Source organism: Lycium barbarum, chromosome 4 (genome assembly GCF_019175385.1).
Source record: "Lycium barbarum isolate Lr01 chromosome 4, ASM1917538v2, whole genome shotgun sequence".
NCBI classification, from domain to species: Eukaryota; Viridiplantae; Streptophyta; class Magnoliopsida; order Solanales; family Solanaceae; genus Lycium; species Lycium barbarum.
The window spans coordinates 6,232,691-6,258,955 of record NC_083340.1 but is presented as its reverse complement, the minus strand read 5'-3'; the positions used below and the strand labels follow the sequence as shown (position 1 = coordinate 6,258,955).

Below are 26,265 nucleotides of genomic sequence, written 5' to 3'. Positions count from 1 at the left end.
AGGAGCGCATTACGTATAGGATTTTATGTAACAACATACTAAAGTTAGTTCATGAATGATCACTCCACTTTCACTTTTTAAAAGCACCAAAGTCACTAAATTATTTTGTAATGAAAAAATTTACTCAACTTTGAGTACCACCCGCGTAATTTATTACCCCTAATAGTGACATACTAGTAACAGACATTATCATCATTACTTTCTTACCAAAATTCTGTAAAAGTTTTAAAGATTTACAAATGAGAAATTCATCATCTTCCTTGTCCTTATTAGTAACCCTGGAAAGTCTTAAAGGATTTTCAATTTAGAAAGTACGGAGGGAATGATGATGATATTAATTGTTCAGTACGTCTTTTCTTGAAGTGTCCTCTCATTAGGAAAGATCAATACTCGTATTTAGCCATATTTAATCAAGAATCATATCCTATACTAGAGTAACAAAGTTAATCAACCAATGAAATAAATAATCCACAATCTAATGCATGACTTACTATGAATACAGGTATACAGCAATCAGAACATGCTGCTGGACTATATTGGGGTTGAGAAATATCCAATTTTCTTTTACCAATATTATATTTGCTACATAAACACAGGAATGATCTCCTTTGACGATAATATCAATTATGGTTTCCTCATAAATCCAATATTCTGGTTTGCTTCCTATTTTCGTATGATGTTTCTGCCATAAATAATCAAATACAACTTTATTCCTAAGCCGGCTTCCTTAGAAATTACCTATGTCTTTGTTTTCCTATATTAGTTTATCACTTTCTTCTTTCCTCTGCTCATAATATATATAGCATGGTCCTTTTAAGTCCAAATCATCCAAAATAAACCTTCTCTAAGTGTTGTATGATGATACAAAGATCAACCATGATTTGCACTTTTATCTTCTCTATTGCTTTATTGTTGAGTTTCCATTTGACGATTGCTCGACGTTCCGATTTGCAAACTTACCTTGTCAATGTAAATAAGCCAGATGCCGGAGTTCTGGCTAATTCAGCTGATCTAGAAAGCTACTACAACTCCTTTTTACCAGAAGAGTTTGCTGGCACGGACATGCCATCGCGCATTATTCACTCCTATCACCATGTGGCCGTTGGCTTTGCAGCCAAATTGTCAGCTGAGGAGGTAAAAGCAATGAAAAAGAAAGATGGTTTTGTGTCCGCGAGGGTTGAGAAGATTTTGGCTTTGCATACAACGCACACTCCAAACTTTTTGGGGTTGTACCAAAATTATGGGTTTTGGCAAGAATCAAATTACGGTGAAGGGATGATCATTGGAGTTCTAGACACTGGGATTACTCCGGGCCATCCTTCTTTTTCTGATGATAACATGCCACCTCCACCGGCAAAATGGAAAGGGAAATGCGAGTTCACAGGAAATGTGACGTGTAACAAGAAGCTCATTGGTGCGAGGAATTTTGTGGGAGGCTCAAGTGATCCACCTATTGATCTGGATGGCCATGGCACACATACTTCAAGTACGGCAGCTGGTAACTTTGTCGATGATGCAAATGTGTTTGGAAATGCCAATGGAACAGCAGCCGGTATGGCGCCACTTGCTCACATTGCCATGTACAAGGTGTGTACAGAAGGTTGTTCAGATGTTGATATATTGGCTGGACTGGATGCTGCAATAGACGATGGTGTTGATGTGCTATCTCTCTCCATTGGTGGATATTCCGCTCCTTTTTATGAAGATAATATTGCCACTGGGGCATTTGCTGCAATGCAAAAGGGTATCTTCGTGAGCGCTTCTGCTGGTAATGACGGTCCACTAAATTCTACATTATCTAATGAGGCTCCTTGGATTCTCACTGTTGGCGCTAGCACCCATGATAGGAAGATAATAGCAACAGCTGTGTTAGGAAACGGACAAGAATACGATGGTGAATCGGCTTTTCAGCCTGCAGATTTTCCTCATACTTTATTGCCCTTGGTATACCCTGGCTTGTCCGATCAAGAGGCTGCACTTTGTTCATCAGGATCACTAAATAACACCAATGTCAAAGGCAAGGTTGTCGTGTGTGACAGAGGTGGCGGTGTAGCAAGACTTGAAAAAAGCCAAACAGTAAAGGATGCGGGTGGTGCTGCCATGATTCTTGTCAATCTAGAAATTGACGGAGATGGCACATTCGCCGATCCTCACGTTATTCCCGCGACACATGTGAGTTATACTGACGGAAAAAAGATTAAAGTGTACATAAATTCAACCTCGACACCCTCGGCAGGAATCCTTTTCAAAGGCACTAGAATAGGCTTTAAGATTTCACCATCTGTATCATCTTTTTCCTCCAGGGGACCTAACTTGGCAAGTCCAGGCATAGTCAAACCGGACATTGTGGGTCCCGGAGTGAACATACTTGCTGCATGGCCCGTCTCGGTGGAGAACAAAACCAGCACTGATTTGACATTTAATATCATCTCAGGAACCTCAATGTCTTGTCCTCACCTTAGTGGCATTGCAGCTTTGCTTAAAAGTGCTCACCGTGATTGGTCGCCAGCTGCTATTAAATCCGCGATAATGACCACAGCTGATCAATTCAACGGTCAGGGTAAACCCATCCTTGATCAGAGGGATCTACCTGCTGATGTTTTTGCCATTGGTGCCGGCCATGTTAATCCATCAAAAGCAAGTGATCCAGGACTTATTTATGACATCAAAGTTGAGAACTACATCCAATATCTATGCGGTCTAGGCTACAAAGAAAAAGATATTGGGCTACTTGTGCAACACACTGTCAAGTGTTCGCTACAATCAAGTATATCTGAGGCAGAACTGAACTATCCTTCTTTCTCCATTATACTTGGACCCGAGACTCAAAATTATACAAGAACAGTTACAAACGTTGGTGATGCAAGCTCAACTTACGCAGCTTACATCACTCAAATTCAAGGAGTTGATATAGTTGTCGAGCCCGCCACACTTGTCTTCACTCAGGTGAACCAACAGGTGACATATTCAGTATCATTTACCCAAACGGATGAAATCACCGACCGTTTTGTTCAAGGAGCTATATCATGGATCTCTAACAAGTATGTTGTTAGAAGTCCAATATCTGTTAAATTGGAATAAGGGGCTACAAGGGATATAACATGTTTCGGAAGTGGACTTGTGATTGCCATTTCCCATGCACACTAGCAATCTTTATGTTTGTTTCTGTAATAATAGTAGGTTGCAGCTATTCTGGATAGCTGAAAACTACAAAAATGTTGTATTTAGTGAGACTTTAGAGATTTTACTCTTTCCTAATCATCCTAAAATAATAAAATGGAGATCAAGAATTCTACAATCTTCTGATATTATGCCATCATGTTATCTGAAATATATCTAGCACATAGACCAATATCTTTAACAGTTCAAGCATGGAGAATGAATGAAAATTGATTCAAGACTCAGTTAAAGGAAATTAAGAGGAACTACCAATTAATCTTTGATCATGATCAGGCAATTACTTCTGCTTATGGTCACACGAGTTATATTTTGTAATACATATTAAAAGATTTTAGAAGCAAAAAGGAAAAATATCAGGTATAATTGTTACAACAGATTCTTGCTAATAGAAATCATTCAAATATTCAATAGAAATTTGAAAGATAGACAAATGAAATGATTGAACAAACAATATATAAAACCTAAAGATGAGCTGTTATATACCTTGTAGAATAATTGCTACATGTTCATGAGTGCCAAGTACACTTTGTTTTTCTGCAACTACAATGGCCAATTTTATAACATAGGTATGAAATGCGATAAAAATTGCATGTTCTGTTGCACCATTGTAGTGGAATCCTTGTTGATAGTTGAGTTTGTCAAGCAAGTTGCATTGGACCATCTCCTCTCGTGTTGGAGAAACTTTTTATGGCCATTAATGAATGAAGGGAAACTTACCAATATGTACAGTTCAGCCAAACTTATTTACCAATATGACCGAAAAATACAAAACCTATACACTGATTATGTATATTATATGTATAGTATATGTGTATTATATGTATATTATACGTATAAAAAACACCAAACCTATACATTTGATCATATTTTGTAAACTAGATCATCCAAAGGCATTGGATTGTAATTTTCCCAGTGAGTTACTGTAATATGTATGTTACTATTTGATCTGTCTAATATTTGATATAAACTCTGCCACTTAATTGCTAGTAAAACATAAGTAAATGCAAACTTTTTCGGCACTAATCAGAACAATTCTCCCTTTGTGGGGATTCCAAAGGGCAAAAAAAGAGAGGAGAGAATAGCAACTGGAATTAATCTTCAATTCACCACCTATGATGTGATGTGATAAATGAGATCCTTCACCCTTGATCAAAAATCTCGGGTTTTGCTCCGAAAATGATTTTTTTTTATAGAGAACGTTTCCCTTTGAACGAGTGATATGACGAATATAAATTAGTTGAGTCAGTAATTTCAGATACTATCTGGTTATAAGTTATAACCCCAAAAAAAGAAAGCTCATCTTTACTGCAAAATACAACTAGGGAGAGCACAATCACCCTTAGCATAATTTGTGCAATATAATCCGCTCTTAATTAAGAGGGAAAAATAAGGTAATTGCACGTCATTTTAAAGAATGTGAGCAGTTTATTTACCAAGTGTACCAAGCACACATTGAGCAGCATCCAAAAAAAAAAAAAAAAATACAAGTGTACCAAAAAATAACGATTCTGCTATTTATGAGGGCATTGAGGTTTGGAACTCTAGCCTCGTGATTTTCAACTTCATTCCCATAACTCTGAATTTTATTAATTCTGAGACGGTTAAAGTTTAGAGAATTGTAAACTTCCATCTTTTGAAAAAAAAAAATAAGATTCCCAAAACAGAATTTGTGCACTCCTCCTCAATTCTGATTACCGTTCATAACTAATATTCTGTTATACCAAGCTTTCAAAATCATCTTAGTTTTTAAAAGTGTTTCTTTTTATTATAAATATCGAAAAATATACCTTTGCACTATAATAGTTTAGGTTGGCAAATCAATTTGAAAAGGAGTTTTACAATACTAGATTTCGGGGAAAAAATATTTTGTTCAACTTCTAAAAAATAGTTTCTGCTATTATTCAAAAAGCACATTTTTGTTTTCTAAAAACTTGACAAGGCACCCCAATTATCTAAAATAAACATTTTTAACTTCCCAAAAAATTGGTCTACTCTAATACTGGTTCTTAAATATATTAGCTCTTATACATGGCCCGAAAATAGCTCTTATACCAATTAGGAACTTCCTTAATTAAGATTAGTATCAAATCCCAGTGTAATTTGGACAGCATGAACAATAGGGCCATAAAAGACAACGCAAAGGTATAATTTCTTCATAGACTGAAGGCAAATTCCCATTGTTGCTGCTGAAAGACAGTAAGAAATCTGTCTCTCTCTATCTCATCATGCTTTGATTCTAGGCAGGCAAACACACGCTTTATTTCTTTAAGATAGTAATCCCTCCGTCTCAAATTATTTATCACGGTTACTAAAAATACTTGTCGTTTTAGCATTCAAGACACAATTAATTAATTTTCTCCCATTTTATCGAATTTTGTCAGATGACACATGAATAGAGTAAACATTTAATGGAGAAATATTATAACTTATACATAAAATAAGTACTATAAAGTTAGTATACCCCTCCTAATCTATATATTATTAAAAAGATGATAGTTTTAGGACAAAAATTAGTTAATTATTTAATAATTAGTTACTTATCAGTTCTTGTTTTGAATTTGATTTGAGAAGTTACCAATTTAATTTAAAATAGTGCCCGATCAAATGATTACAATTCCAAGGGGAAGTTCTAAAAATTTGTTATTCATTTTATTCAAGTTCAATGAGGGGGGGTGGGGAGGTGATAGAAGGTGGTTTACTAATGAAATAAGAAAGAAAGACGTGGAACGTAGATAAAGATATTTTTATCATTGTATTTATTTATTTATTTTGTAAAAAAAAAAAAGACAAAGAGAAAATACAAAATACAAAATAAAAGAAAAAAATGAAAAAAGTGAAAAATCCCTAATATGCTCATTAACTCCCCACGTCCCAAACTCCACAATCCCTAATATCCACATTAACTACCCTATTTTTTGCACACACTAAGACTTAACTTCTTCCTAATAAACTGCTTCTGTTTATTTAAATTCTTTGAGAAAAAAGAAACACACCGCACAAAATAATGCCATGGCCACAAAAGTTGCCAATGAACATCCACTGTTTGAGTTTCTTTTTTTTTCTTTTTTTTCTTTTTTTCCCTCCATCACAAGGTGTTCTTATGAACCTCGGAGATCAGCCTTGATTTGGGTCTTTGGGATGCGTATCCACGTCTCTTTTTTTGCACGACACCACAATTAAAGGCATCGACACTTTCAATTATGCAAGCACATTTTCACTTTCGGATATTACTCTTATCCCTTTGCTAATTTTATGTTTCAGTTTTTTTTTTCGTGTCAAATTTTTTGAGTGTTGATTTAGTGCGTCAATAATCCTTCTGCAGACTCAGGTACAATCTGATTCAGTGTATAATGTGATGAAATTTTTTGTCCTTGCAGTGTCTCAATAGTTATTAGGTAGCCATTGTTATTTTAAAATTTTAAGGTGTTTATATGATCTTTACCACTAATGCATTTTGATGATTTAGGCATTTGCCAGTCACTGGATTATAGAAGTTATGACATTAAATTATAAATCAATTGCAGGAGTTGGTAATGGTATTGGCAGGCTGAACAGAAGGAGAGGTTTATAAAGACCAAATATTTTTCAATATTTTAAACTGTGCTTCATGACTACAATTTTAAAGAGCTTGATCTCCTCTCCTAGCGAAGTAGTGGTGAGATGAATTCTCTCTCTCTGTTTTTTTTTTTTTTTCTAAAACTTTGAAAAAGAAATTGTAATCATTAATTGAAAAATGAAACTTTTTAAACTTTTCTTTATGCAATATTCATAATTGCCATATGATTGTATTTAGGGGTGTCAAATGGGCGGGTTGGGCTGAAATTGGCCCAATTAAAATGGGCTGAGGTAATAAATGGGTTGGGCTAATATTGACCCAAAAGTTACTTGGGCTGAAATGGGCTAAAAATGGGTTGGGTCATGACCAGCCCAACTTGACCTAGTTTTTTTGAATGGTCTATTTTCTAGAAAAACATTTTTCGCTAAAAATATTTTTCTTGAAAATTATTTTCGCCGATTTTTTGTGAAAAATATTTTTGAGGAAAATATTTTCCGTGGTAAATATTTGCAAGAAAAACACATTTTTCGTGAAAAATATTTTCCTTCATATTAAGCATATTTTCGTGAAAAATATTTCCCTTCATATTAAACATACCACAAACTTATAAGATACATGATACAAGAAAAGTGTATACATTAAAAAAAAAAAAAAAGTAAATCTCAAGCAATAAATCCAAATTTAAGTAAATCTTAAAAATGGGCTAGAATTGAGCTAACATTGGGCTAAGTTGGAGATCACTTTAAAATGGGCTATGTTGGATTGGGCTAAAATCAGCCCAGTATGAAATTATTTTGAGCCCAACCCATAAAATTTTGAGCGGGTTGGGCGGGCCATCACGTTTTGGGTCAAATTTGACACCCCTAATTGTATTGTATGTAATTACGGATAATTATATTTTTTCAACTTCAAAGTGGAGCTCTTTATATCATCTATAATTTATTTTGGTCATTTTGATTTTAATGGATTTCCTGTTCGGTTGAAAAACATAAACACGCTCTTTAAAATGTTTATACTTAATTAATAATAGCTCCAACTGTTAAATTATAGAAAACACTTACGGTCTTGATGTGGTTAATTGTCTCAAGTGATTGAATCCATTTTATGAATTGTTTCATGGGATGAATGAAAGAGAGCTTCTACTGATATAAGATAACTTTAAAAAAATATATATACACTTTCTAAATTAGTGTGGGTATTAGTTTATTTATTCACTTATATAGATGTTGTGTCTATAGTTTGCTAGGATGAAACTTTACTGGTGGCATACAATCTTTGATAAAGCATTTAGCACAGGAGTAAAGAATGGATAATATCGATAAAATATAGTTTTGTTTCAATATCAACTTTTAAACTCTGTTTATCTGAATGAATTTATTTTATTAATGAAATATAAAACTTAAATTTATTTTATCAATATCAACTATGAAGAACACACATTTTGTCAATAAGTTGATATTAATTTTTTTTTTTCATTTAAATTTGATGTGTTTTTAAAGTTGAAGGATAAAACTTTATCTAAAATATTTTATCTCAGTGATAATGTTAGTGATATTTGATAAGACCTGAATATAAATCTTTTCTAAAAGAACCATAAAATGCATGTCTAACTTTGTTATTTTTTTCTCAGACATCATGAGGAATCATAACGAAATAATAGATGAGGAAATCTATATGTTCAGGAAGATGATCTTATTGAGGCAAAATAAAACGAGGCAAGTTATTGTTGCTTGATACAATTTTCGGCTTCCGCAATAGTCATATTTTATTTATCATCTTATTTCCTTTGTTCTCCAGAAATTAAAACAATAGTAGATAAAAGAGCTTGTCCAGCACTAAGATAAGTACATGGTCAACTAAGAAATAAATAACTTCTCTTTGACATATTTCACTAAAAGACTCATAAATTTTTATTTTCAAAGATTTGGACATTGAGAACTTGGCATTTGCTTTTGCAAGATTTACACAAAAAGTAGGCTCCAAAATCAGTTATACATGGTAACGTTTATGATTTTGGGAATTAATCTTATTTTTTTTCCTTTTATTGTCCTTCAAACATATAACTTAACTATTAAAAATTACATTAACAATACACATTGTTCTATTGAAAGAAAATGAATCAAATAAAAACGGTAGAATAAACTAAGACTCAATGAAACAAAAATGTCACGAAAGTAGTTGTTTGCACGTGAGGACAAAAACATCTGTTTACATTATTACCTATTTGTGCACAGATATATTACCACTTCGAAATTATAGTCATTGGATGACATCTCTTCTACCATGTTTAATCACTCACCAATATCATCATTTGTCGTTGTAAATTTCTAAACTTTTTACTTCCTTTAACTTTTTGTGCATGGAGAAAAATGAATAATTAGTTTGATAATAATCTATTGTGTAAAGCTTCAATGGCTAGAAAATGACTAGGAATCTATGGTGGCGGGAAGAGAACTGGAAGTCATTGCCCTCCGTATATGTAAGCTTATAGTTCATATCATGATCTCTATGATGCTTAACTGGTGATCTTCCTTTTTTTTGTTTCTTTCAATCATGTTTTACACTTTGTTTTGGTTCCAGTTTCATTAGCTTGGAAGCATTATATAAAAGGTTCACATTAAACAAAACAAAGTGCAAAAGAAGAAAAAGGAAAAATATTTAAAGACATGTTTGGAGTACATCCACAATAGTCTCTTTCAAAAACTTATTTCATTTTTGGAGTATGTCCACAGTCATCGTCAAGTTTGTGTTGCATCCTCTTATTGTGATTGTCCTTTGCAGTATAAAAGATGGTATATTGTTTGAAGAAACGGTCAATAATGAAGCAGTAGCAGTTACATATACTATAGAAAATGTTAGTCTGTAATAAGATTGAACAAAAAAAAAATGAGCATAACAAATTTGCAAAATATCATACATGCTTCAAATACATATGTTTCTATTATCTTATTCGCTCTTTTTTCTTTAAAACGATCCGCGCATCGCGCGGGTACGTATACTAGTTAATGTTTTAAACAAAAAAAGTGACAAATAATTTGAGACGGTGGGAGTATAGAGTAGTTGATCCTTAGCTAAATAATATGCATTTTTAATACTTCCTCCGTCCATTTTTACTTGTCATGTATTGATTTAGCGCGTATATTAATAAATCAAGAATAGAGTGATAATTTTACTATATCATCCTTTGAATATAATAAATGTAATATTTTGGGATATGCATCGACAAGTGATTGTTGGGTGTGGAATTGGCCAAACAAGTCAATTCTTTTGTTTACATAGTCGTGATGTAAGCGCTTACCTCATGATAGTCGTGATGTAAGCGCTTACCTCATCATAGGAAATTCATTCCTATAAATAGGTAGCTTATGGTTCATTTGTAAAACACACCAAAATTGAAGAAGACAACACATCCCAAAGAGAGAGAAAAAATCTAAGAGAAATACTCTTAGTAAAAGGCCTAAGTAAGAGAAGGTCTTTGAGAGAATTTTCTGTGGTAAAATTCTTGAGTGTAATTGGGATTAGGGTTGTGAGGTTGAGTGTTGTAAACACTTGTAATATTTCTTCTTTAATAAGATCTGTAGCAGCAACGTGGACGTAGCTCTCACATTGAGGGTGAACCACTATAAATTTGTGTGTGCTATTTATTCTTCGCTTACATCACGGCGTAAGTAGGTTCTGTCTAAGGAGGTTGGTATTTAAGTGGTCCAGCTGTGACCCTCCAATCTTTCCTGGGAACCTGCTTACAAAGGTCGGATTTGGGATTCAAATCCTAACAACTGGTATCAGAGCAACAGGTTGTGTTGTGATTTAGAAACGATGGGAGGCGAAGATGGTACGACGCACGGCATCGGTAAATTCGATGGTACAGATTTTGCGTTCTGGAGAATGCAAATTGAAGATTATTTATATGGCAGAAAGCTTCATGAACCTCTGAGTCCGAAACCAGAGGAGATGAAGCAAGCAGATTGGGATCTCCTCGACAGACAAGTTCTGGGAGTCATTCGACTGACGCTGTCGAAGAACGTTGCTCACAACGTGGCAAAGGAGAAGACCACCGCAGATATGATAAAGGTATTGTCTGACATGTATGAGAAACCTTCAGCAAATAATAAGGTATTTCTCATGAAGAAACTATTTCATCTAAAGATGATGGAAAATGCTCATGTTGCTGCACACGTAAATGAATTCAATACCATTGTAAATCAATTGTCATCGGTAAAAATTGACTTCGATGATGAAGTGCAAGCTCTAATTTTGTTGGCATCCCTACCAAATAGCTGGGAGCCAATGAGAGCAGCGGTTAGTAATTCTGTCGGTAGTGAAAAACTAAAGTTCAACGATGTTAGGGATCGTATCCTTGCTGAGGAAGTGCGCAGGACAGATTCTGGAGAGGCATCGACGAGTTCTGCTTTTAATGTTGAAAACAGAAGCAGAAATTATGACAGAAACTACAACCGAAATAGGGGCAGATCGAAGTCAAGGAATGGCAGGGGTCAATCCAGACCAGGACGAACATTTGATTGTTGGAACTGTGGAAAACCAGGTCACTTCAAGAAGAACTGCAGGGCGCCAAAGAAGGAGGACAACAAGGGGGCTGGAATCAACGCTGCTACGGAAGACATTGGCGATGCGTTGTTGCTATCGGTTGACAGCCCGATAGACTCTTGGGTGCTTGACTCAGGAGCGTCCTTTCATACCACCCCACATCATGATATAATGACAAACTACGTGGCTGGGAATCTCGGCAAAGTTTATTTAGCCGATGGAGAGCCGCTAGATGTTGTTGGCACGGGAGACATTAATTTGAAGATGTCAAATGGATCCTCGTGGAAGATTACAAAAGTTAGACATGTTCCAAAGCTGATGCGAAACCTGATCTCAGTAGGTCAGCTTGATGATGAGGGATATGATCTCAATTTTGGTAATGGGTCTTGGAAGGTGGCGAAAGGTGCTATGGTAGTTGGCCGAGGAAAGAAGATTGGCACTCTCTACATGACGACTAGCTGTCGTGATACTGTTGCTGTGGTTGACAACACAAAGAAGACAGATTTGTGGCATTGTCGGCTGGGGCATATCAGCCAGAAGGGGATGAGGCTGTTGGTGACAAATGGCTTAATTCCGGAGCTGAAGACGGTGGACCTTCATACGTGTGAGAGCTGCATTCTCGGAAAACAAAAGCGAGTAAGCTTCTCAAATGCAGGCAGGGAGTTGAAGGTCGAGAAGCTGGAATTGGTGCACACAGACGTGTGGGGACCTACCACTGTCCCCTCTCTTGGAGGATCACACTACTACGTGACCTTCATTGATGATTCAACCAGGAAGGTATGGGTTTATTTTATGAAAAATAAATCCGATGTGTTTAGTGTATTCAAAGGATGGAAAGCCATGGTCGAGAATGAAACAAACCTCAAGTTGAAGTGTTTGAGGTCCGACAACGGCGGAGAATACACTGATGGTGATTTCAAACGGTACTGTGCCGATAATGGGATCAAGATGATGAAGACTATTCCTGGAACGCCGCAACAGAATGGAGTAGCCGAAAGAATGAACCGAACGTTGAACGAGCGTGCTCGGAGTATGAGAATACACTCTGGACTGCCCAAGACATTCTGGGCAGATGCAGTCAATACCGCGGCCTTCTTAATTAACCGAGGACCGTCAGTTCCCTTGGATTTCAGAATTCCAGAAGAAGTCTGGAGTGGCAAGAAGGTAAATCTTTCATTTCTGAAAGTGTTCGGTTGCTTATCATATGTTCATAATGATGATACAGCTAGAAGCAAGCTTGATCCAAAATCAAAGAAGTGTTACTTTATTGGCTATGGTGACACCGAGCTTGGGTACCGATTTTGGGATGAACAAAATCGGAAGATCATCCGAAGCAGGAATGTTGTCTTTAACGAAGAGGTACTGTACAAAGACAAGCTGCAAAAGAATTTAGAATGTCAGGACAAGGAATCGGAAATAGTCGATTTGAGGGACTTTCCGGCACCTGATACTGCTACTCTATGTCGACGACATGCTAATCGTAGGAGCAAACCTACAGGAGATTGATCGGTTGAAAAAAGGGTTATCGGAAGAGTTTGCAATGAAGGATTTGGGAGCTGCAAAGCAAATCCTTGGGATGAGAATCGACCGAAGCAAGGAGGGCATCAAACTCTCACAAGAAGAATATGTGAGGAAAGTTATCAAAAGGTTTAACATGCATGATGCCAAGCCAGTCAGCACTCCCTTGGCTGGACACTTTCGGTTGTCAAAGGATCAGTCGCCGACAACCGAGGATGAGAAGAAGCAGATGGACAAGATACCTTATGCATCTGCAATCGGTAGTCTTATGTATGCAATGATATGTACAAGGCCAGACATTGCACATGCAGTGGGAGTTGTCAGCCGATTTATGAGCAATCCGGGAAAGCAACACTGGGAGGCTGTGAAGTGGATATTCAGATATCTGAAAGGCAGCTCGAGTTCAGCTCTGTATTTCCGAAAATCAAAAACAGGATTGCAAGGGTATGTTGATGCTGACAACGGTGGTGATATTGATAGCAGAAAGAGCACATCCGGGTATGTTTACACCTTCGGAGGTACTGCAATCTCTTGGGTTTCCAAGTTGCAAAAATAGTAGCTCTCTCTAGTTGTGAGGCTGAGTACGTTGCTGTGACGGAGGCCACAAAGGAAATGATGTGGCTACAATCTTTTCTGCGAGAATTGGATCAGGAGCACGAGGGAAGTGTGCTATATTGTGATAGCCAAAGTGCCATTCATTTGGCAAAGAACCCGGTCTACCATGCTCGAACGAAGCACATACAACTCCGGTACCATTTCATTAGATCAGCTTTGGAAGATGGAGCGCTAGTGCTTGAGAAGATCGCAGGGAGTCAGAATCCAGCAGACATGCTGACAAAGGCAGTGACGATAGACAAACTGAAGCTATGCTCAACTTCAGTTGGCCTGCACGAAGTATGAAAGTAGGAAAGAGTTGCTGCATCGATCAAAGTGTGAAGACAAATTAAAATTAGTCTTCAAGTGGGAGATTTGTTGGGTGTGGAATTGGCCAAACAAGTCAATTCTTTTGTTCACATAGTCGTGATGTAAGCGCTTACCTCATCATAGGAAATTCATTCCTATAAATAGGTAGCTTATGGTTCATTTGTAAAACACACCAAAATTGAAGAAGACAACACATCCCAAAGAGAGAAAAAATCTAAGAGAAATACTCTTAGTAAAAGGCCTAAGTAAGAGAAGGTCTTTGAGAGAATTTTCTGTGGTAAAATTCTTGAGTGTAATTGGGATTAGGGTTGTGAGGTTGAGTGTTGTAAACACTTGTAATATTTCTTCTTTAATAAGATCTGCAGCAGCAACGTGGACGTAGCTCTCACATTGAGGGTGAACCACTATAAATTTGTGTGTGCTATTTATTCTTCGCTTACATCACGGCGTAAGTAGGTTCTGTCTAAGGAGGTTGGTATTTAAGTGGTCCAGCTGTGACCCTCCAATCTTTCCTGGGAACCTGCTTACAAAGGTCGGATTTGGGATTCAAATCCTAACAGTGATTATAGTAAATAATATGGGTAAATGAGCAACTAAATGATAAATTCTGTCTCGGATTTCTAAATTGGACAAGTAAAAGTGGACATCTATTTTTTTTAGTACAAAGGACAATCAAAATGGACAGAGGGAGTAACATAGGGTCTGTTTTGACTGTTAGATTAATATACAGCCTATTTAACCGAGTGCTCATATTTATGTAATGGATCGCATATTTGTCTGAAGAGGTGATTAAAATGATTTCTTCCAGTATACTCTTCATGTATGTGTTTGATTTTCTTACTGCAACTTAAAGGATGAAAAAAGACGGGAAACTAGTTTACCATGGCTAAAGTATACACTACCTATACACTGTGCTGTATATGTTGTGTATAGGTATGTATATTATATGTATTGTGTATGTATATCTTGAGCTGAGGATCTACCGGAAACGGCCTTCCTACCTTCACAAGGTAGGTTTAAGGTCTGCGTACACTCTACCCTCCCCAGACCCCACCTGTGGGATTACACTGTGTTTGTTGTTGTTGTGTATGTATATTTAATATAAAGTATACACTACCTATACACTGTGTACATATTACTAAATGGCCGAATGGTATTTTGGCTGTAATTTATATGACAAAAAAGGATTTCTTATTATGATATTAGTGTTGATTAATGATATGAATCAGAAGAATGCTGGTGCTGGTACTTCTCTTTCACTTGCTTAAATCAGTGAAAGACCTTTGTTTTAGTGCATTGTATATATAGACAATTTTTTTTAATGAAAACTATAGGGGAAATGAACTTGTTGTTGCTCATGGCTTTTAACTGTTAGATAGGGAGTTACTTTGTCCGTGGTGATGTTGATTCTACTTTTTGGTTTGCATCTTAAGAGGCGAAGTCATTATTGGTGGAAATTGCCCCTCTCTCAGGTACTTAGAGGTACTATGTTATATTAGCAATGGTTGGAGTCGACCACTACAATGAGGTGAGTTTTCTGGTAAACATACTTTATTAGATTTCTACATTCTGTTTTATGCTTTCACTACATCCTCCAGTGTGTGTCGCACTGTCGCTTACATGGTAATTGTCCTTTGTGCTTTGATCAATTGAATAGATACTACGAAGCAGCAGATTTCAGTTTAAATCACCGTCATGGAAATTATTCATTGTGTAAAATTTATTTATGGGCGTTCACAAAACTAATGTCTATTTTCATTATTACTAACTTTGTTAATGAAGATGCCTGGTTGCCTTGCCTCATTCATTTGTTTTTCGTATCATTGCAGTGAATGCATCATCAGCCAGTTACTTTGTATCATTTCTGTGTACATTAACGCACCACCAACAATATTCTTTTAACCTATACATCATCTACTTATGCATTCATTTTTTTTTCTTATTATTGCAGTGAATGCATCATCAACCAATTACTTCAAATCATCTCTGAATACATTCATGCCCCACCAGTAACATTCTTTTAACTTTTAACCTATATGGGATCTACTTATGGAATATATAGTTGATTGTACATTCTCTTTCCAGATATTTCTTGCTCCGGAATTCTTATGTCCATATAGAGAAAATTTTGATAGAGATTCTAGGAAGTTCATACTGTAGTATTGGTGGAATTAAACGCTTTGTTGGAAGCAAATATTTCTTCAACCATGATCTCTGAGGTGTATTTTCTATAGGTACCGCCTCGTACTCATCATACTTTCATATTCTAAGCAGCCAACCCATTGACTCAACTTTTGTCTGTAGCCATAGTATATATGTCCATAGGACTTCCATGGCAATGCATCCTTTCTGTCTTTGGAAATGTTATAAGCTAAGCTCTAAAGTCATATCATTTGCTTGCATATTTGGCAAAGGCATCCTTTGTCTGTCTACAATATTTTGTTTGTGGAACTGAGGTGTTGTTGTTGTTGTTGTTTTACCTTTGTGGAACTTTAAGTACCCGTTAGATAACGGCTGCTAATTTAATGTTACCTCAAGAAACCTTGGGTTCTTATTGCATTGGGTATTTCTTTTTTTTTTTTGGTTCGTGTTGTTCTCCTGGAGAAAGTAATTGCTTCAAAATTGTGCCTCCTGGGTTGTATAGAATTGGAGCCAATGCGCTCTGATCACGCTAAATGACTGTTGGGACTCAGGGTCAGGGAGTTGTCTTAGAAAGGCGACATAATGGTCAGAAATCGCCACTGTATTCTGAATTCAGAGTTCCCATTTGTTCATCTGGGATTTCACATTCTTCAAAAGAATGTTGGGTTATTTCAACCGATCTAAAAAAAGAGAGAAAATGTTGGGTTTTTATTGATTTCCTTGTAAGGATTCTGAATCGTTAATCTTTGATATGTCATTTTTTTAATAACTAATAACTAGAAGATTTCAAAGTTCTAAGAGACGAAGAAGGAAATAAGTAATCATAAGAAGATTCAGCGATGGCTGCTAGAGTTTGTTGTGTTTTCCAGAGAATTTACATAGATGTTAGAAAAAATTCCTGTTTTTGGGTCTATTTTAATCATATAATTTTTTGTTTCCAACAAATTCTTTAGGTTGTCGTCTTTTCTTCTAACTTGTTTGAGAATGGAGTGTAGTAGTAGCAGTTGTTTTCATCTTTTCTTAAGGGTTTCAGTCTAAGAATCTAATAGTGGTTATTTTATAGATTCCAATGTGGAGGGGGAATGTTCTTGGGTTAATTGATTATAATTTTAATGGCTATTTCTTCTTAATATCTGGTCTCTATTCAAAATTTAATGCTACCTATGGCCCTTTTTTTAATGTACAACTAGCCTACGATTAACACATTAAAACTATACTAGAACAAATAGAGTAAAGACTAAAGTTAATTGAAGATTGTATTTCCTAGAGATGAGAACCTCATTGTCCACACAGTAATCTTAACAGGTCACTTAAGCATCTTGTCTCCTATTTTTTCCGTTCGTATTATCTCGTTCGTTTGTTGTCACTGTTGCTGTTTTTGTTGGTGTGTGCTCTTTAGTTGTACTGGTGCACGGATCAAAACAGATTAAAGGAGGTCATAACTCAGAAGGTAAATGTTTTCAGCTGCAGTAGGCGCGTTTATGTACATGTATCACTAACTTGGAGTTGATATCCTTGTCCTTTAATCCATCACTAGCGATGGCAATTGGGGCAGTGCAAGAATTCACCCGCTAAGACTTTGACCCCCCCTGCCCTTCCGCGTTTACTATTTTTCCAAAATTTTGCCCTGACCTATCAAACCGTGCCCCGCCCTGCCCTGTTTGTACTCTCTTCGTTTTTCTCTCGATCTTTGCTGGTATCATAGCTTAAAATGGAAATGTAAAACCAGTTTTAAGAATGATCCCATTTGGAAATTGTTTTGTCATCATTTTCTGTGCTGGAATTTTGAAATTTGCTATTTTCAGAATTATCAATTTACTCCCTCCGTTCACTTTTACTTGCCCACTTTGGACTTTTCACACTGTTTAAGAAATAATAAATGGAGTATTACCAATGTACCCAAATTAATTGATACATATTTTTATTGAATTTGAATATGATTTGAAGTGAGTAATTAATACTATGGGTAAAATAGGAAAAAATAAATTGTCTTACCTTGATATGCTAAAAGTGACAAGTAAAAGTGAAAATCTATTTTTATAATACTGGACAAGTAAAAATGAACGGAGCGAATAGAATTTAGATACCATAGAGCTTATGTATTTTCCATCTGACAAAGAGAGCAGTTCTTTAAGCTTTAAGAGGAATTCTTGCTCAGTTTCTTGGTGTTTGGTTTGTTCGTTTATTCTGAGTCTCTTGCTCTATCTGGTCATCTTAATCAACATTTAAAAAAAGAAAATATAAAAATCAATCCTTTTCCTTTTCGTCCTTTTTCAATGAGTCCAAAAGTTTAAACATGTGTATGAATATTTTCTTTCTTCATATAGCGTATCCCAGTTTCCCAATTTGTTGAAAAGTGTTGAAATTACACGTCTAGTGACTACTTTTTCTCACAGCTTTTATTTACAAGGAAAAAAGAAATCAAAACTAAAAACAATAGCACGTTAGAAAATTACGAATTTATTTTATGTGTCACGTTAAGAAATATGGTTAGAACACAGCATTACATGAACCCATATTGCAATTTTTTGGTTGGGACACAGCATAACACTGCCATCATTTGGGCCTGGGACTATTTTTCTACAAAACCCACCACCTTCCCTGCCTCGTTTAAGTGTCCAGCAAAATAAATTTGAGAAAATTACACTCTATGTTAATTAGGGCAACAATACTATCAAAATTGACCCATTTTTTTAATTCTTACAAAAAAATGACTCAAACTTTTCTCTCTCACTCTCTCTCTCTCCTCTCTCTCTCTCTCTCTCTCTCTGACTGTCTGCTTATATGTTGGTATAAGTGTATGTATATGTATGTATATATTTGTATATTTTGAGCTATTTTTTGTTATGTAAATTTTAGGCTATTTTTTTTCCAATGTAAGTGACTAACTTGTATATTTCTGAAATTTTCCCAAATAAATTTTGGCCCCGCCCCGCCCCGTTTAAGTCTTTCCTTGCCCTGCCCGGTTAAGAATTTGGCCCACACTGCCCCACCCTGCCCTGCCCCAATTGCCATTCCTGACCATCGGTAAACTGGACTTGAAAAGTTAAATAGGGAAAAATAGTGTGCTCAAGAGGTACATTTCTGTCAGAATGTGGTAATTATTTCGCCACTTCAGTTTTAAAGGACCTAAGTTGAGTTTACTGCAGTCTATCTTCCGTATTTTGTATGTTTCTTGACTATCGTGAGCTAGCAGCCTAGCCTATGAATCAAAAGTGATAATCCGTCAGGATGTACATGTTAAAGAGGGGTGATGGTGTTGTGACAAAGTTATACTTAGAATTACAATTTTTACATAATTCAGTTGTAGGTCAGGATGCATGCCAGTTAACGTTCCAAATTCTGATAAAAAGAAATTGTGTGTACTTTGAATGTTACCTCCTTTTTCTGGTTAGATTGACAAGTCTGGTAGTGGCTGGTCATTGCCTGTGATGTTCTATATTGTTGACAGGAGATGCATGAAATATTATCTCATGCATGCTGAGTTTGGACTCCATGCTTTCATCTGTGGTTTTCAATCCTGGTGCTTTTTTCTCTGTAGACGCTCCTTTTTTAACTCCACTGCTTCTGTTTTTGCTTTCTTGATTTGCCAAGTATAATAAAATCAATAAGTGGTGCAATGAATAACATTGATCAGAGTTAAACAGTAAAGTGAAATTAGGGAAATAATGTTTTACACTTCCACAAAAACAAGTAGCAAAGCGACCTGAAGGAGGATCTCCAAGTTGGAGATTTCTTCTCCTTCAGAAAAAGAAAATATGGCTACAGCTTCCGAGTTTAAACTTTAAAGACTTCCTGTTTAATTTGTAACTAATGCCTGCAAGAATTCCTGTAAAAGCTTAATAACTGATAGAACGCCTAAATACTTATTGAAATCCTTATAAAGTTTAACGAGCAATTTTGGATGCACCCGTCTTTTAAAGAGCATAACAAATGCATATTACTTCCATTTAGGTGTATCATATGATTAGGAAGGTTTTAATACCTATGGAAAAATAACTGCTTTAAGAAGTTCTAACCAACTTTGCTTTCGGTCTGCATCACTAAATTGTTTCCTGTTTCTTTTTCTTTCCTTGTATCAGTTCTACTTTTGTGATCCGCTTCTCTTTCCTCTTCTGTTTCCTCCCCTCTTGGTGGTAGCTTCTTTCTGTATATGTCGTCTCAGCTTCTTCTTTATGAAATGGTAAATATAACATCGAATTATCAACCATGTTTGTCCTTTCATTTCCTCTGCGTGTTATCTGTCTTGCCTTGTCTTCCCTCAAACTTATCCAATTTTGTGTTTCTTGTTCATGGAAGTATGGAACAAAAGCAAGGGATCATCGTTGTTGTTGTCACCCGATGTTAGGTTTGCGACTTTTATGTTTCTCTTTTATGATTATAAAACTTCTTCTGCACTGATCTTCTTGTTCTTTTGGTTTCTGCATTATTCGCGCTTGAACAACATGGAGCGGGCCGTTTGGGGAATTAGGGGAAAATCATATGGTTCCTGCCTTAACTAATACTCTGCTTTAAATGGGCCTTTAGGGGCTCTGGCTAAAAAAGCAAGGCAAAGCTTTGAGGCTAATCCAAACAAGACCGCATAGCACAGTGGATTAGTGCTTTTGACTTCGGATCAAAGGCTTTGCGGCTATTCCTCGAGTAGATACGAATGCTAAATTTCCTGCAAGAACATTTGATAGTGGAGAATTTTGTTCCCCTAGCATGTTGATGGATCAATAGCAATTCTCATTGTATACTTGCGCTGAAGTTGTTTGTATACTTGATCCTTTTTAGGATGAACTTACTGTTTGGCGGTGCGGAACTTTGGAGAGTGGTGGAAAGGTTCCTTTCGGAAGAAGATTTAAGACGAAAGCTAGAGGAGGAGAGGATAAGACTTGGACTTTTAAGAATTCATCAGTTATCACCGCAAATGGCTTCCAAGTTTGGTTCCTCCAGAAGCACTCATTCAGACCAAAAGATGAGTTTCTCCTCCATTCATTTGGTGTTATTCTCAAGGGTCTTCTTCTTTTTCGCCGTGACATCTATAATTAAGAATGCCTTTTAGTGACCATGTAATATTAGATGAATGTTTCTTGGTAGTGAGTTATTGAAACGTTAGGTACAATAGAATTAGTATTTGAATTAGGAAAAGCAATAGGAATAGTGCAGAAGAAAACCAAGAAAATGAGAGCTAGCAGTTGCGAACTTATGTAGACTTCCGTGGAGGAACACCTCAAGGTGCCATAAAACTAACACATTAAAAATATTTGATGGTTATGGATATGAAGGGCATGAGAATCCATTTACTGCATGCTTGAATCTCATGAATTGGTTGACTTTTTCCAAACTTATGATTTGTCAATGTTCGTCATTTTCCATGTTTGTGGAACCAATCATGAATTAGCAGATAGTCTCCTCCAGATAAATGAGCCTTCAATCGTAAAAGAGTAATTCGACTAATTTCAAGTGAACATCTTGAAGATGGGCCTTGGATCAACGAAGAAGCGCTGGATCGACTAATTATAAGTGAACATCATGTTTTGACTCTTCTTAGTATTCTCCACCACAGTTCCCACATTCAAAAAATAGAGAAAATGGCACAATGTACTAACCATGACACACAATTGGCATACATTAGCCATGTTCTAAGAAGATGGCACAAAATGGACATTTCACCCGTTTTGGGCCATTAAAAATAGTACCAGATGACCCATAAACCACCGAGTAAATATAGCTGATCATACCGTGCATTCCCCATTCTCGCTCCTACAATGTTTCCTTCTCTCTTGTTTCTTCCCCTAAAATCTCTCCATTAGCACCGTGTATCTCTGGAAGTAGATATATTCTAATCCCTAACCATAGCTTTTGTATACTGATACCGTATAATTTCTCAAAAGAATTCCAGGACCTTGTACTCAGAATTTGGGATACACAGTTGATACCTCTTTTTGAGCGATTTTGTTGATTTTTATTGCTAGTTCAATGGGGAAGAACAGTGCCTCCAAGAAAGCTGTCAACAGTTCGTCTACATTTGGATTAATGATTCCAAGTTTGCGGGTTCAGTATCCATATCTAATTTCATCACATGCAAGGTCTTCTCGATATGAAATTCGAAGTAAAAGAAGGGAGGAAACTGAACAAATTCAAGCAAAGGGGAAAAATATTGCAGTAGCGCTGTTAGCCATCAGACACTGAGCGTTAAATCGCCAAAGAGGAAGAATGTATTAAATGAGGAGGATGGCAACGAGGGTGTCAAGCCCGCGAAGAGAAAGGCAAAACAAAAACTAGGGGATGAACTCGCAAATTGCCGATTAAAGGTATTTATTGAATATATTGAATTTGTATGTAATAATGTGTTTGTGTCGAATGATTGAATTGCTTAAATTGATTGTTTTGGCTTCATATAGTACTCTTTGCATAAAGTATCTACAAACCCTGATGTTGACTTGATTTTGAATATTTTTAATGTGATTTTCTGACAGCATCTTGAGATTACCACGTTTATGTGATTTACAGCTACCTCTTTTACTTGTTGATTCCCTTGTGTTGAAATTAGTTTCAAAAAATAAGGAAAAAGTTTTTTATACAGCTTGTTAGACTTTGGATTTGTTTAAAAGCCGTTCTTGAATTGAGTATCGAGTAAAAGATCAAAATACTTAGCAAAATGTATTCTTTTTTCCTTTGGTAGACGGACTTCCCTTATGATGGAAAACCAAGACTCATCTTTTTTTACTTTTTTGAATCCCTTTCCAGTTTATTCCACTTGGGATTTTTTCAAAATCCATTCTTGAATTGAGTTTAGATTAAAAGATCAAAGTTCTTTGTGAAGAAGGTTCTTTCTTTTTTTGGTAAATGGACTTTCCTTCTGATGGAAAACCAAGACTCCTTTTTTTAAAGCCCCTTTCCAGTTTCTTTTTCTTTTTTCCCATTGTATAATGTGATAAAAGTAGAATGCTGCAGAAAAGTTTGGTAAGAGTTTCAAACCATTCATTCAAAATTGAACCTTGAATTAGGTGGTTGTGAGAAACTAGTCCAAGTGTAAAGTCTTGCTGAGTTACTAAAATGGGAAAAAGTAGACAGAAATGGTGGAATTTCCCTTGTTAGTTACTGAAAGGTCCCTCTTGAAATGTTGAACATTCTGACTTAGACTTTTTATCTTACATTTGACACTTTACTTGGTTTTTGAGGGTCCATTGGCTTAGACATTTAATCTCTTTTCTAATATAAAATGGTCTTTCCAAGTCTTTGAACCATGATTGAAGCTCTTTGAGACCCTTTTATAGCAACATTTGATTTCAGAATCCTTTCTTCTTGGTATCTTCCTTTTCTAGAAGTTAGTGGGAATATCTTGAGACTTGAGGTAACTTTATTAAACTGTCTGTAGTTCTTGTTTCCATATGCAGTATTTTTAGTCCTATTAAACTGTCTGTAGTTCTTGTTTCCATATGCAGTATTTTTAGTCCTATTAAACTGTCTGTAGTTCTTGTTTCCATATGCAGTATTTTTAGTCCAATTTTTGTGTAATACTGAAATAGTTCTTTATTTCAGTTTTTGTATTCATGTGCATTATTAATAAGATCATCGCATCATTTTTGTTTCTATGTCGCAACTGCTGTTAGTAACATAAGATTTGATACTACATACTTGTGCAATAGACTTTGTGCAATATATTTCAGTTGGGTTTGCATACACATTTTATGCACCTGCTGATTTGGATACATATGCTAGTGTACATAAAAAGTTCGTTGAGCTGAATCTGGGTTTCATTATGCAGGAGTGGGGTTATTATGTCCGAAAAGACAAGCAATTCCTAAGTTCTCGCTGGAGCTCCCATATAAATATGGGGGTTGTGAATTCATTATGATTAAAACTTAACAAAGTTCAGGTTAACAGATTTAGGCAGATATTTTTTGGGTACTTCCTTGATATGCCAGAAGTCATGTCCAAAACCAAGTGATATGTTCCCTAATGAGAAGGGAGCTGGTTCATGATCAGGATGACCTGTTTTATGTCAAAATAGACGGAACCAGATTGTGTTTTGGATTAAAAGAATTATCCATAGTAGCTGATTTGGTTTGTTGTGTGTAGGAGAGGTCGATCGTGTAGACAATTATACTGCTTCAAACAGCTTTTGTGTACTTCTTTAATATGCCAGAAATCCATGTCCAGAACTAAGTAATACGTTGCCGAGTATTTCATCCACCAGCGCGCAACTTTGTTGCTGATCAGCACCGAAACAGAATCACCACATTACTGTGAGATTATGGAAAAACAACAATAAGTTGTTGACAGTGAACTAGAGTTCACCAACAGAATCTACAAGAGAAGGAAGGTGCATCACGAAAAAAAAAAATGATTGTATCGTTCAATATACTTGATATCGTTTTGGATGTAAATACTAGTAATATTTATTTTGTTGATATTTTTTTTTCCTAATGCGCTTAATATGATTGTGAAGGAAATAAATGTCTTACTGCTTATCTCAATTGCCATTACTTTTTGTATTTACTCTAGATTTTTTGAATGATTCAGTCATCAGTTTCATGAATATATTTGTATACATATTTGATATACAATGTGTAAAAGGTATAACTCACAGGGTACGTACTGATTGATATACAAATAGCCTTTGGACAGAATAACTTACAGTAATTTTTTTTTTGCTATTTTCTTTTTCTTAGTAAGTTCTAATATGCCCTGAAATATACATACTGATATACAAGGTCGGAATGTAAAGAGAGAACCATTTACTAATAGCAGAATTTTTCTAAGATAAAGTGTTGAACCAGAGTTTGTGGTTGTAATTTTTTAAGCAGAGGGTGATAACAATGTTATTATGCTAATTTAGTCATGATTATTCTAACTTCTTTTTATCTTTGAGCTAGCCAAGGTTGTAAATATCAGATGGATTCAGTAACTAAATAAACTTGGCAAACGATTGAGTTGTCTCTATTTAAAAGAATGTTGTATGGTGGAAGTAGTTTATGCTAGCTTATCATGTGCATAATTGTTTTCTTTTTGTTTTTCCACGAGTTATTGGCTATTGTGCTTATTTGTTCTTTAGTTCTTTGCTAACTATTCCTAGCCATACCATGTTCTGACATCTAAAATTCAGGTCTTACCATACGGATCCAAATTTAAACCCTCTAACACCTTGGGAAAGACCACCTCTCAAGAACATATTCTGCATTTATATTCTTATTTCTTTCAATGAATAATGATGCGTGAATTCTTCTTTTGTTAGTGGTAATATTCAGTACTATTATTATTATGTTTAAAACCGATAAGTTATAATTGAATTAGAAGAATCAAGAAGAATATAAACAAAACATCCATGAGTAGATTATACTATTAAGTGCACTATCTTTCTCTCCTTCCTTTTCCATCTTCTCCTTTAATTTTTTTCCCAAACCACACTACCCTTTAATTTAGTTTTCAAATCTCTTTTTCACTTTTTTCATGATCATAGCCTCATAGGGTGTTGGCCTAAGTATCACGGGCTTATATGTTACTATAACTGAGCTCTTTCCTTTTTTCTTTTGTTTCTTTTGCATTATCTACTAACTAGCTAGCTATCAAAAGTTGGCGAAAGGATTGGTTCTTTTTGTAATGGTGGAGCAATGAATTGAAATTTCCATTCTTGAATATATTAGCAGAACTTAATATAGCGTTAAAATTTCCCAAAAATGAGAAATTGATGGCGTCCTCATATATCACCAAAAGATAAAGATAACAAACCTAATCTTCATATATATTTTGGTCTGACTTTTGGATTACCTCTTCTCTTATCTGCATATCTACATGCAAAACTGTGCTAATGTAAGGCCAAATATGAGTAATAAAGCTAAAAATATGAGTAATAAAGCTAATATGTACGAAGTTAATGCATGTGATTTTTTTTCTTCTTCTTTAAGCTGTAATTAAACCGTATTCAAAATTAAGAAGAATCCCGCTAGCTGTACCAACTTTTCTTTTAATTAACCAACAGCGGACAAAAGTGACAATTTCTTTTGGAAGGTTTGCTATTGACAATTTAAAAGAAAATTTGAAAATCAGAGTCATTAAGATGAAGTTTCAATCCGCACATATTTCCGTTTTGGTTTAGACGAACATAATATATGAAAGTCGAATTTTAGTCCAAACAAGAGAATGTGCATGTCATGTGAGCTCTGTTTTAAAAGGCTTTTTTGGTACTCGCCCGTGGCTGGGCGGGGCATTTACAATACGCCCTGAGATTCACGTGTGGCTTCTGTGAGGCTTGCGCCCCAAGTCCAACTGTTCACCCTAAATATGCCTAACGCTCTGAATCATAGAACTATAATGAAATATACGATCAACCAATATTTATCGAATTTGAAAAAGAGTCAGAAGAAATGGTTCGAGTGCTCGAAGCTTGCACAATAGTTAAAATCAGTGGC

General features: G+C 35.7%; 1 protein-coding gene and 2 long non-coding RNA genes across 7 annotated transcripts; all 3 read left to right on the top strand.

Annotated features, from left to right (window-relative positions):
* The first annotated feature begins 1,047 nt into the window (after nucleotides 1-1,047).
* LOC132638115 (subtilisin-like protease) lies at nucleotides 1,048-3,276 on the top strand. The gene has a single exon (XM_060355096.1). The coding sequence runs from the start codon at nucleotides 1,063-1,065 to the stop codon at nucleotides 3,079-3,081; it is 2,019 nt and encodes a 672-aa protein (XP_060211079.1). The 5' UTR covers nucleotides 1,048-1,062; the 3' UTR covers nucleotides 3,082-3,276.
* A 2,360-nt stretch (nucleotides 3,277-5,636) lies between these two features.
* LOC132635003 (uncharacterized) lies at nucleotides 5,637-8,452 on the top strand. The gene is made up of 3 exons (XR_009580404.1): nucleotides 5,637-6,508; nucleotides 6,705-6,835; nucleotides 8,367-8,452. It is a non-coding gene; the product is annotated as an uncharacterized LOC132635003 (long non-coding RNA).
* Nucleotides 8,453-9,142: 690 nt separating this feature from the next.
* Nucleotides 9,143-24,327, top strand: LOC132635002 (uncharacterized). Of its 5 annotated transcripts, none has more exons than XR_009580400.1 (4): nucleotides 9,143-9,215; nucleotides 15,196-15,251; nucleotides 15,675-22,164; nucleotides 23,622-24,327. It is a non-coding gene; the product is annotated as an uncharacterized LOC132635002 (long non-coding RNA). The 5 variants fall into 5 exon arrangements; XR_009580402.1 differs by having other exon boundaries at nucleotides 9,148-9,215; nucleotides 19,948-22,164; XR_009580401.1 differs by having other exon boundaries at nucleotides 9,185-9,215; nucleotides 15,157-15,251.
* The last annotated feature ends 1,938 nt before the right edge of the window (nucleotides 24,328-26,265 follow it).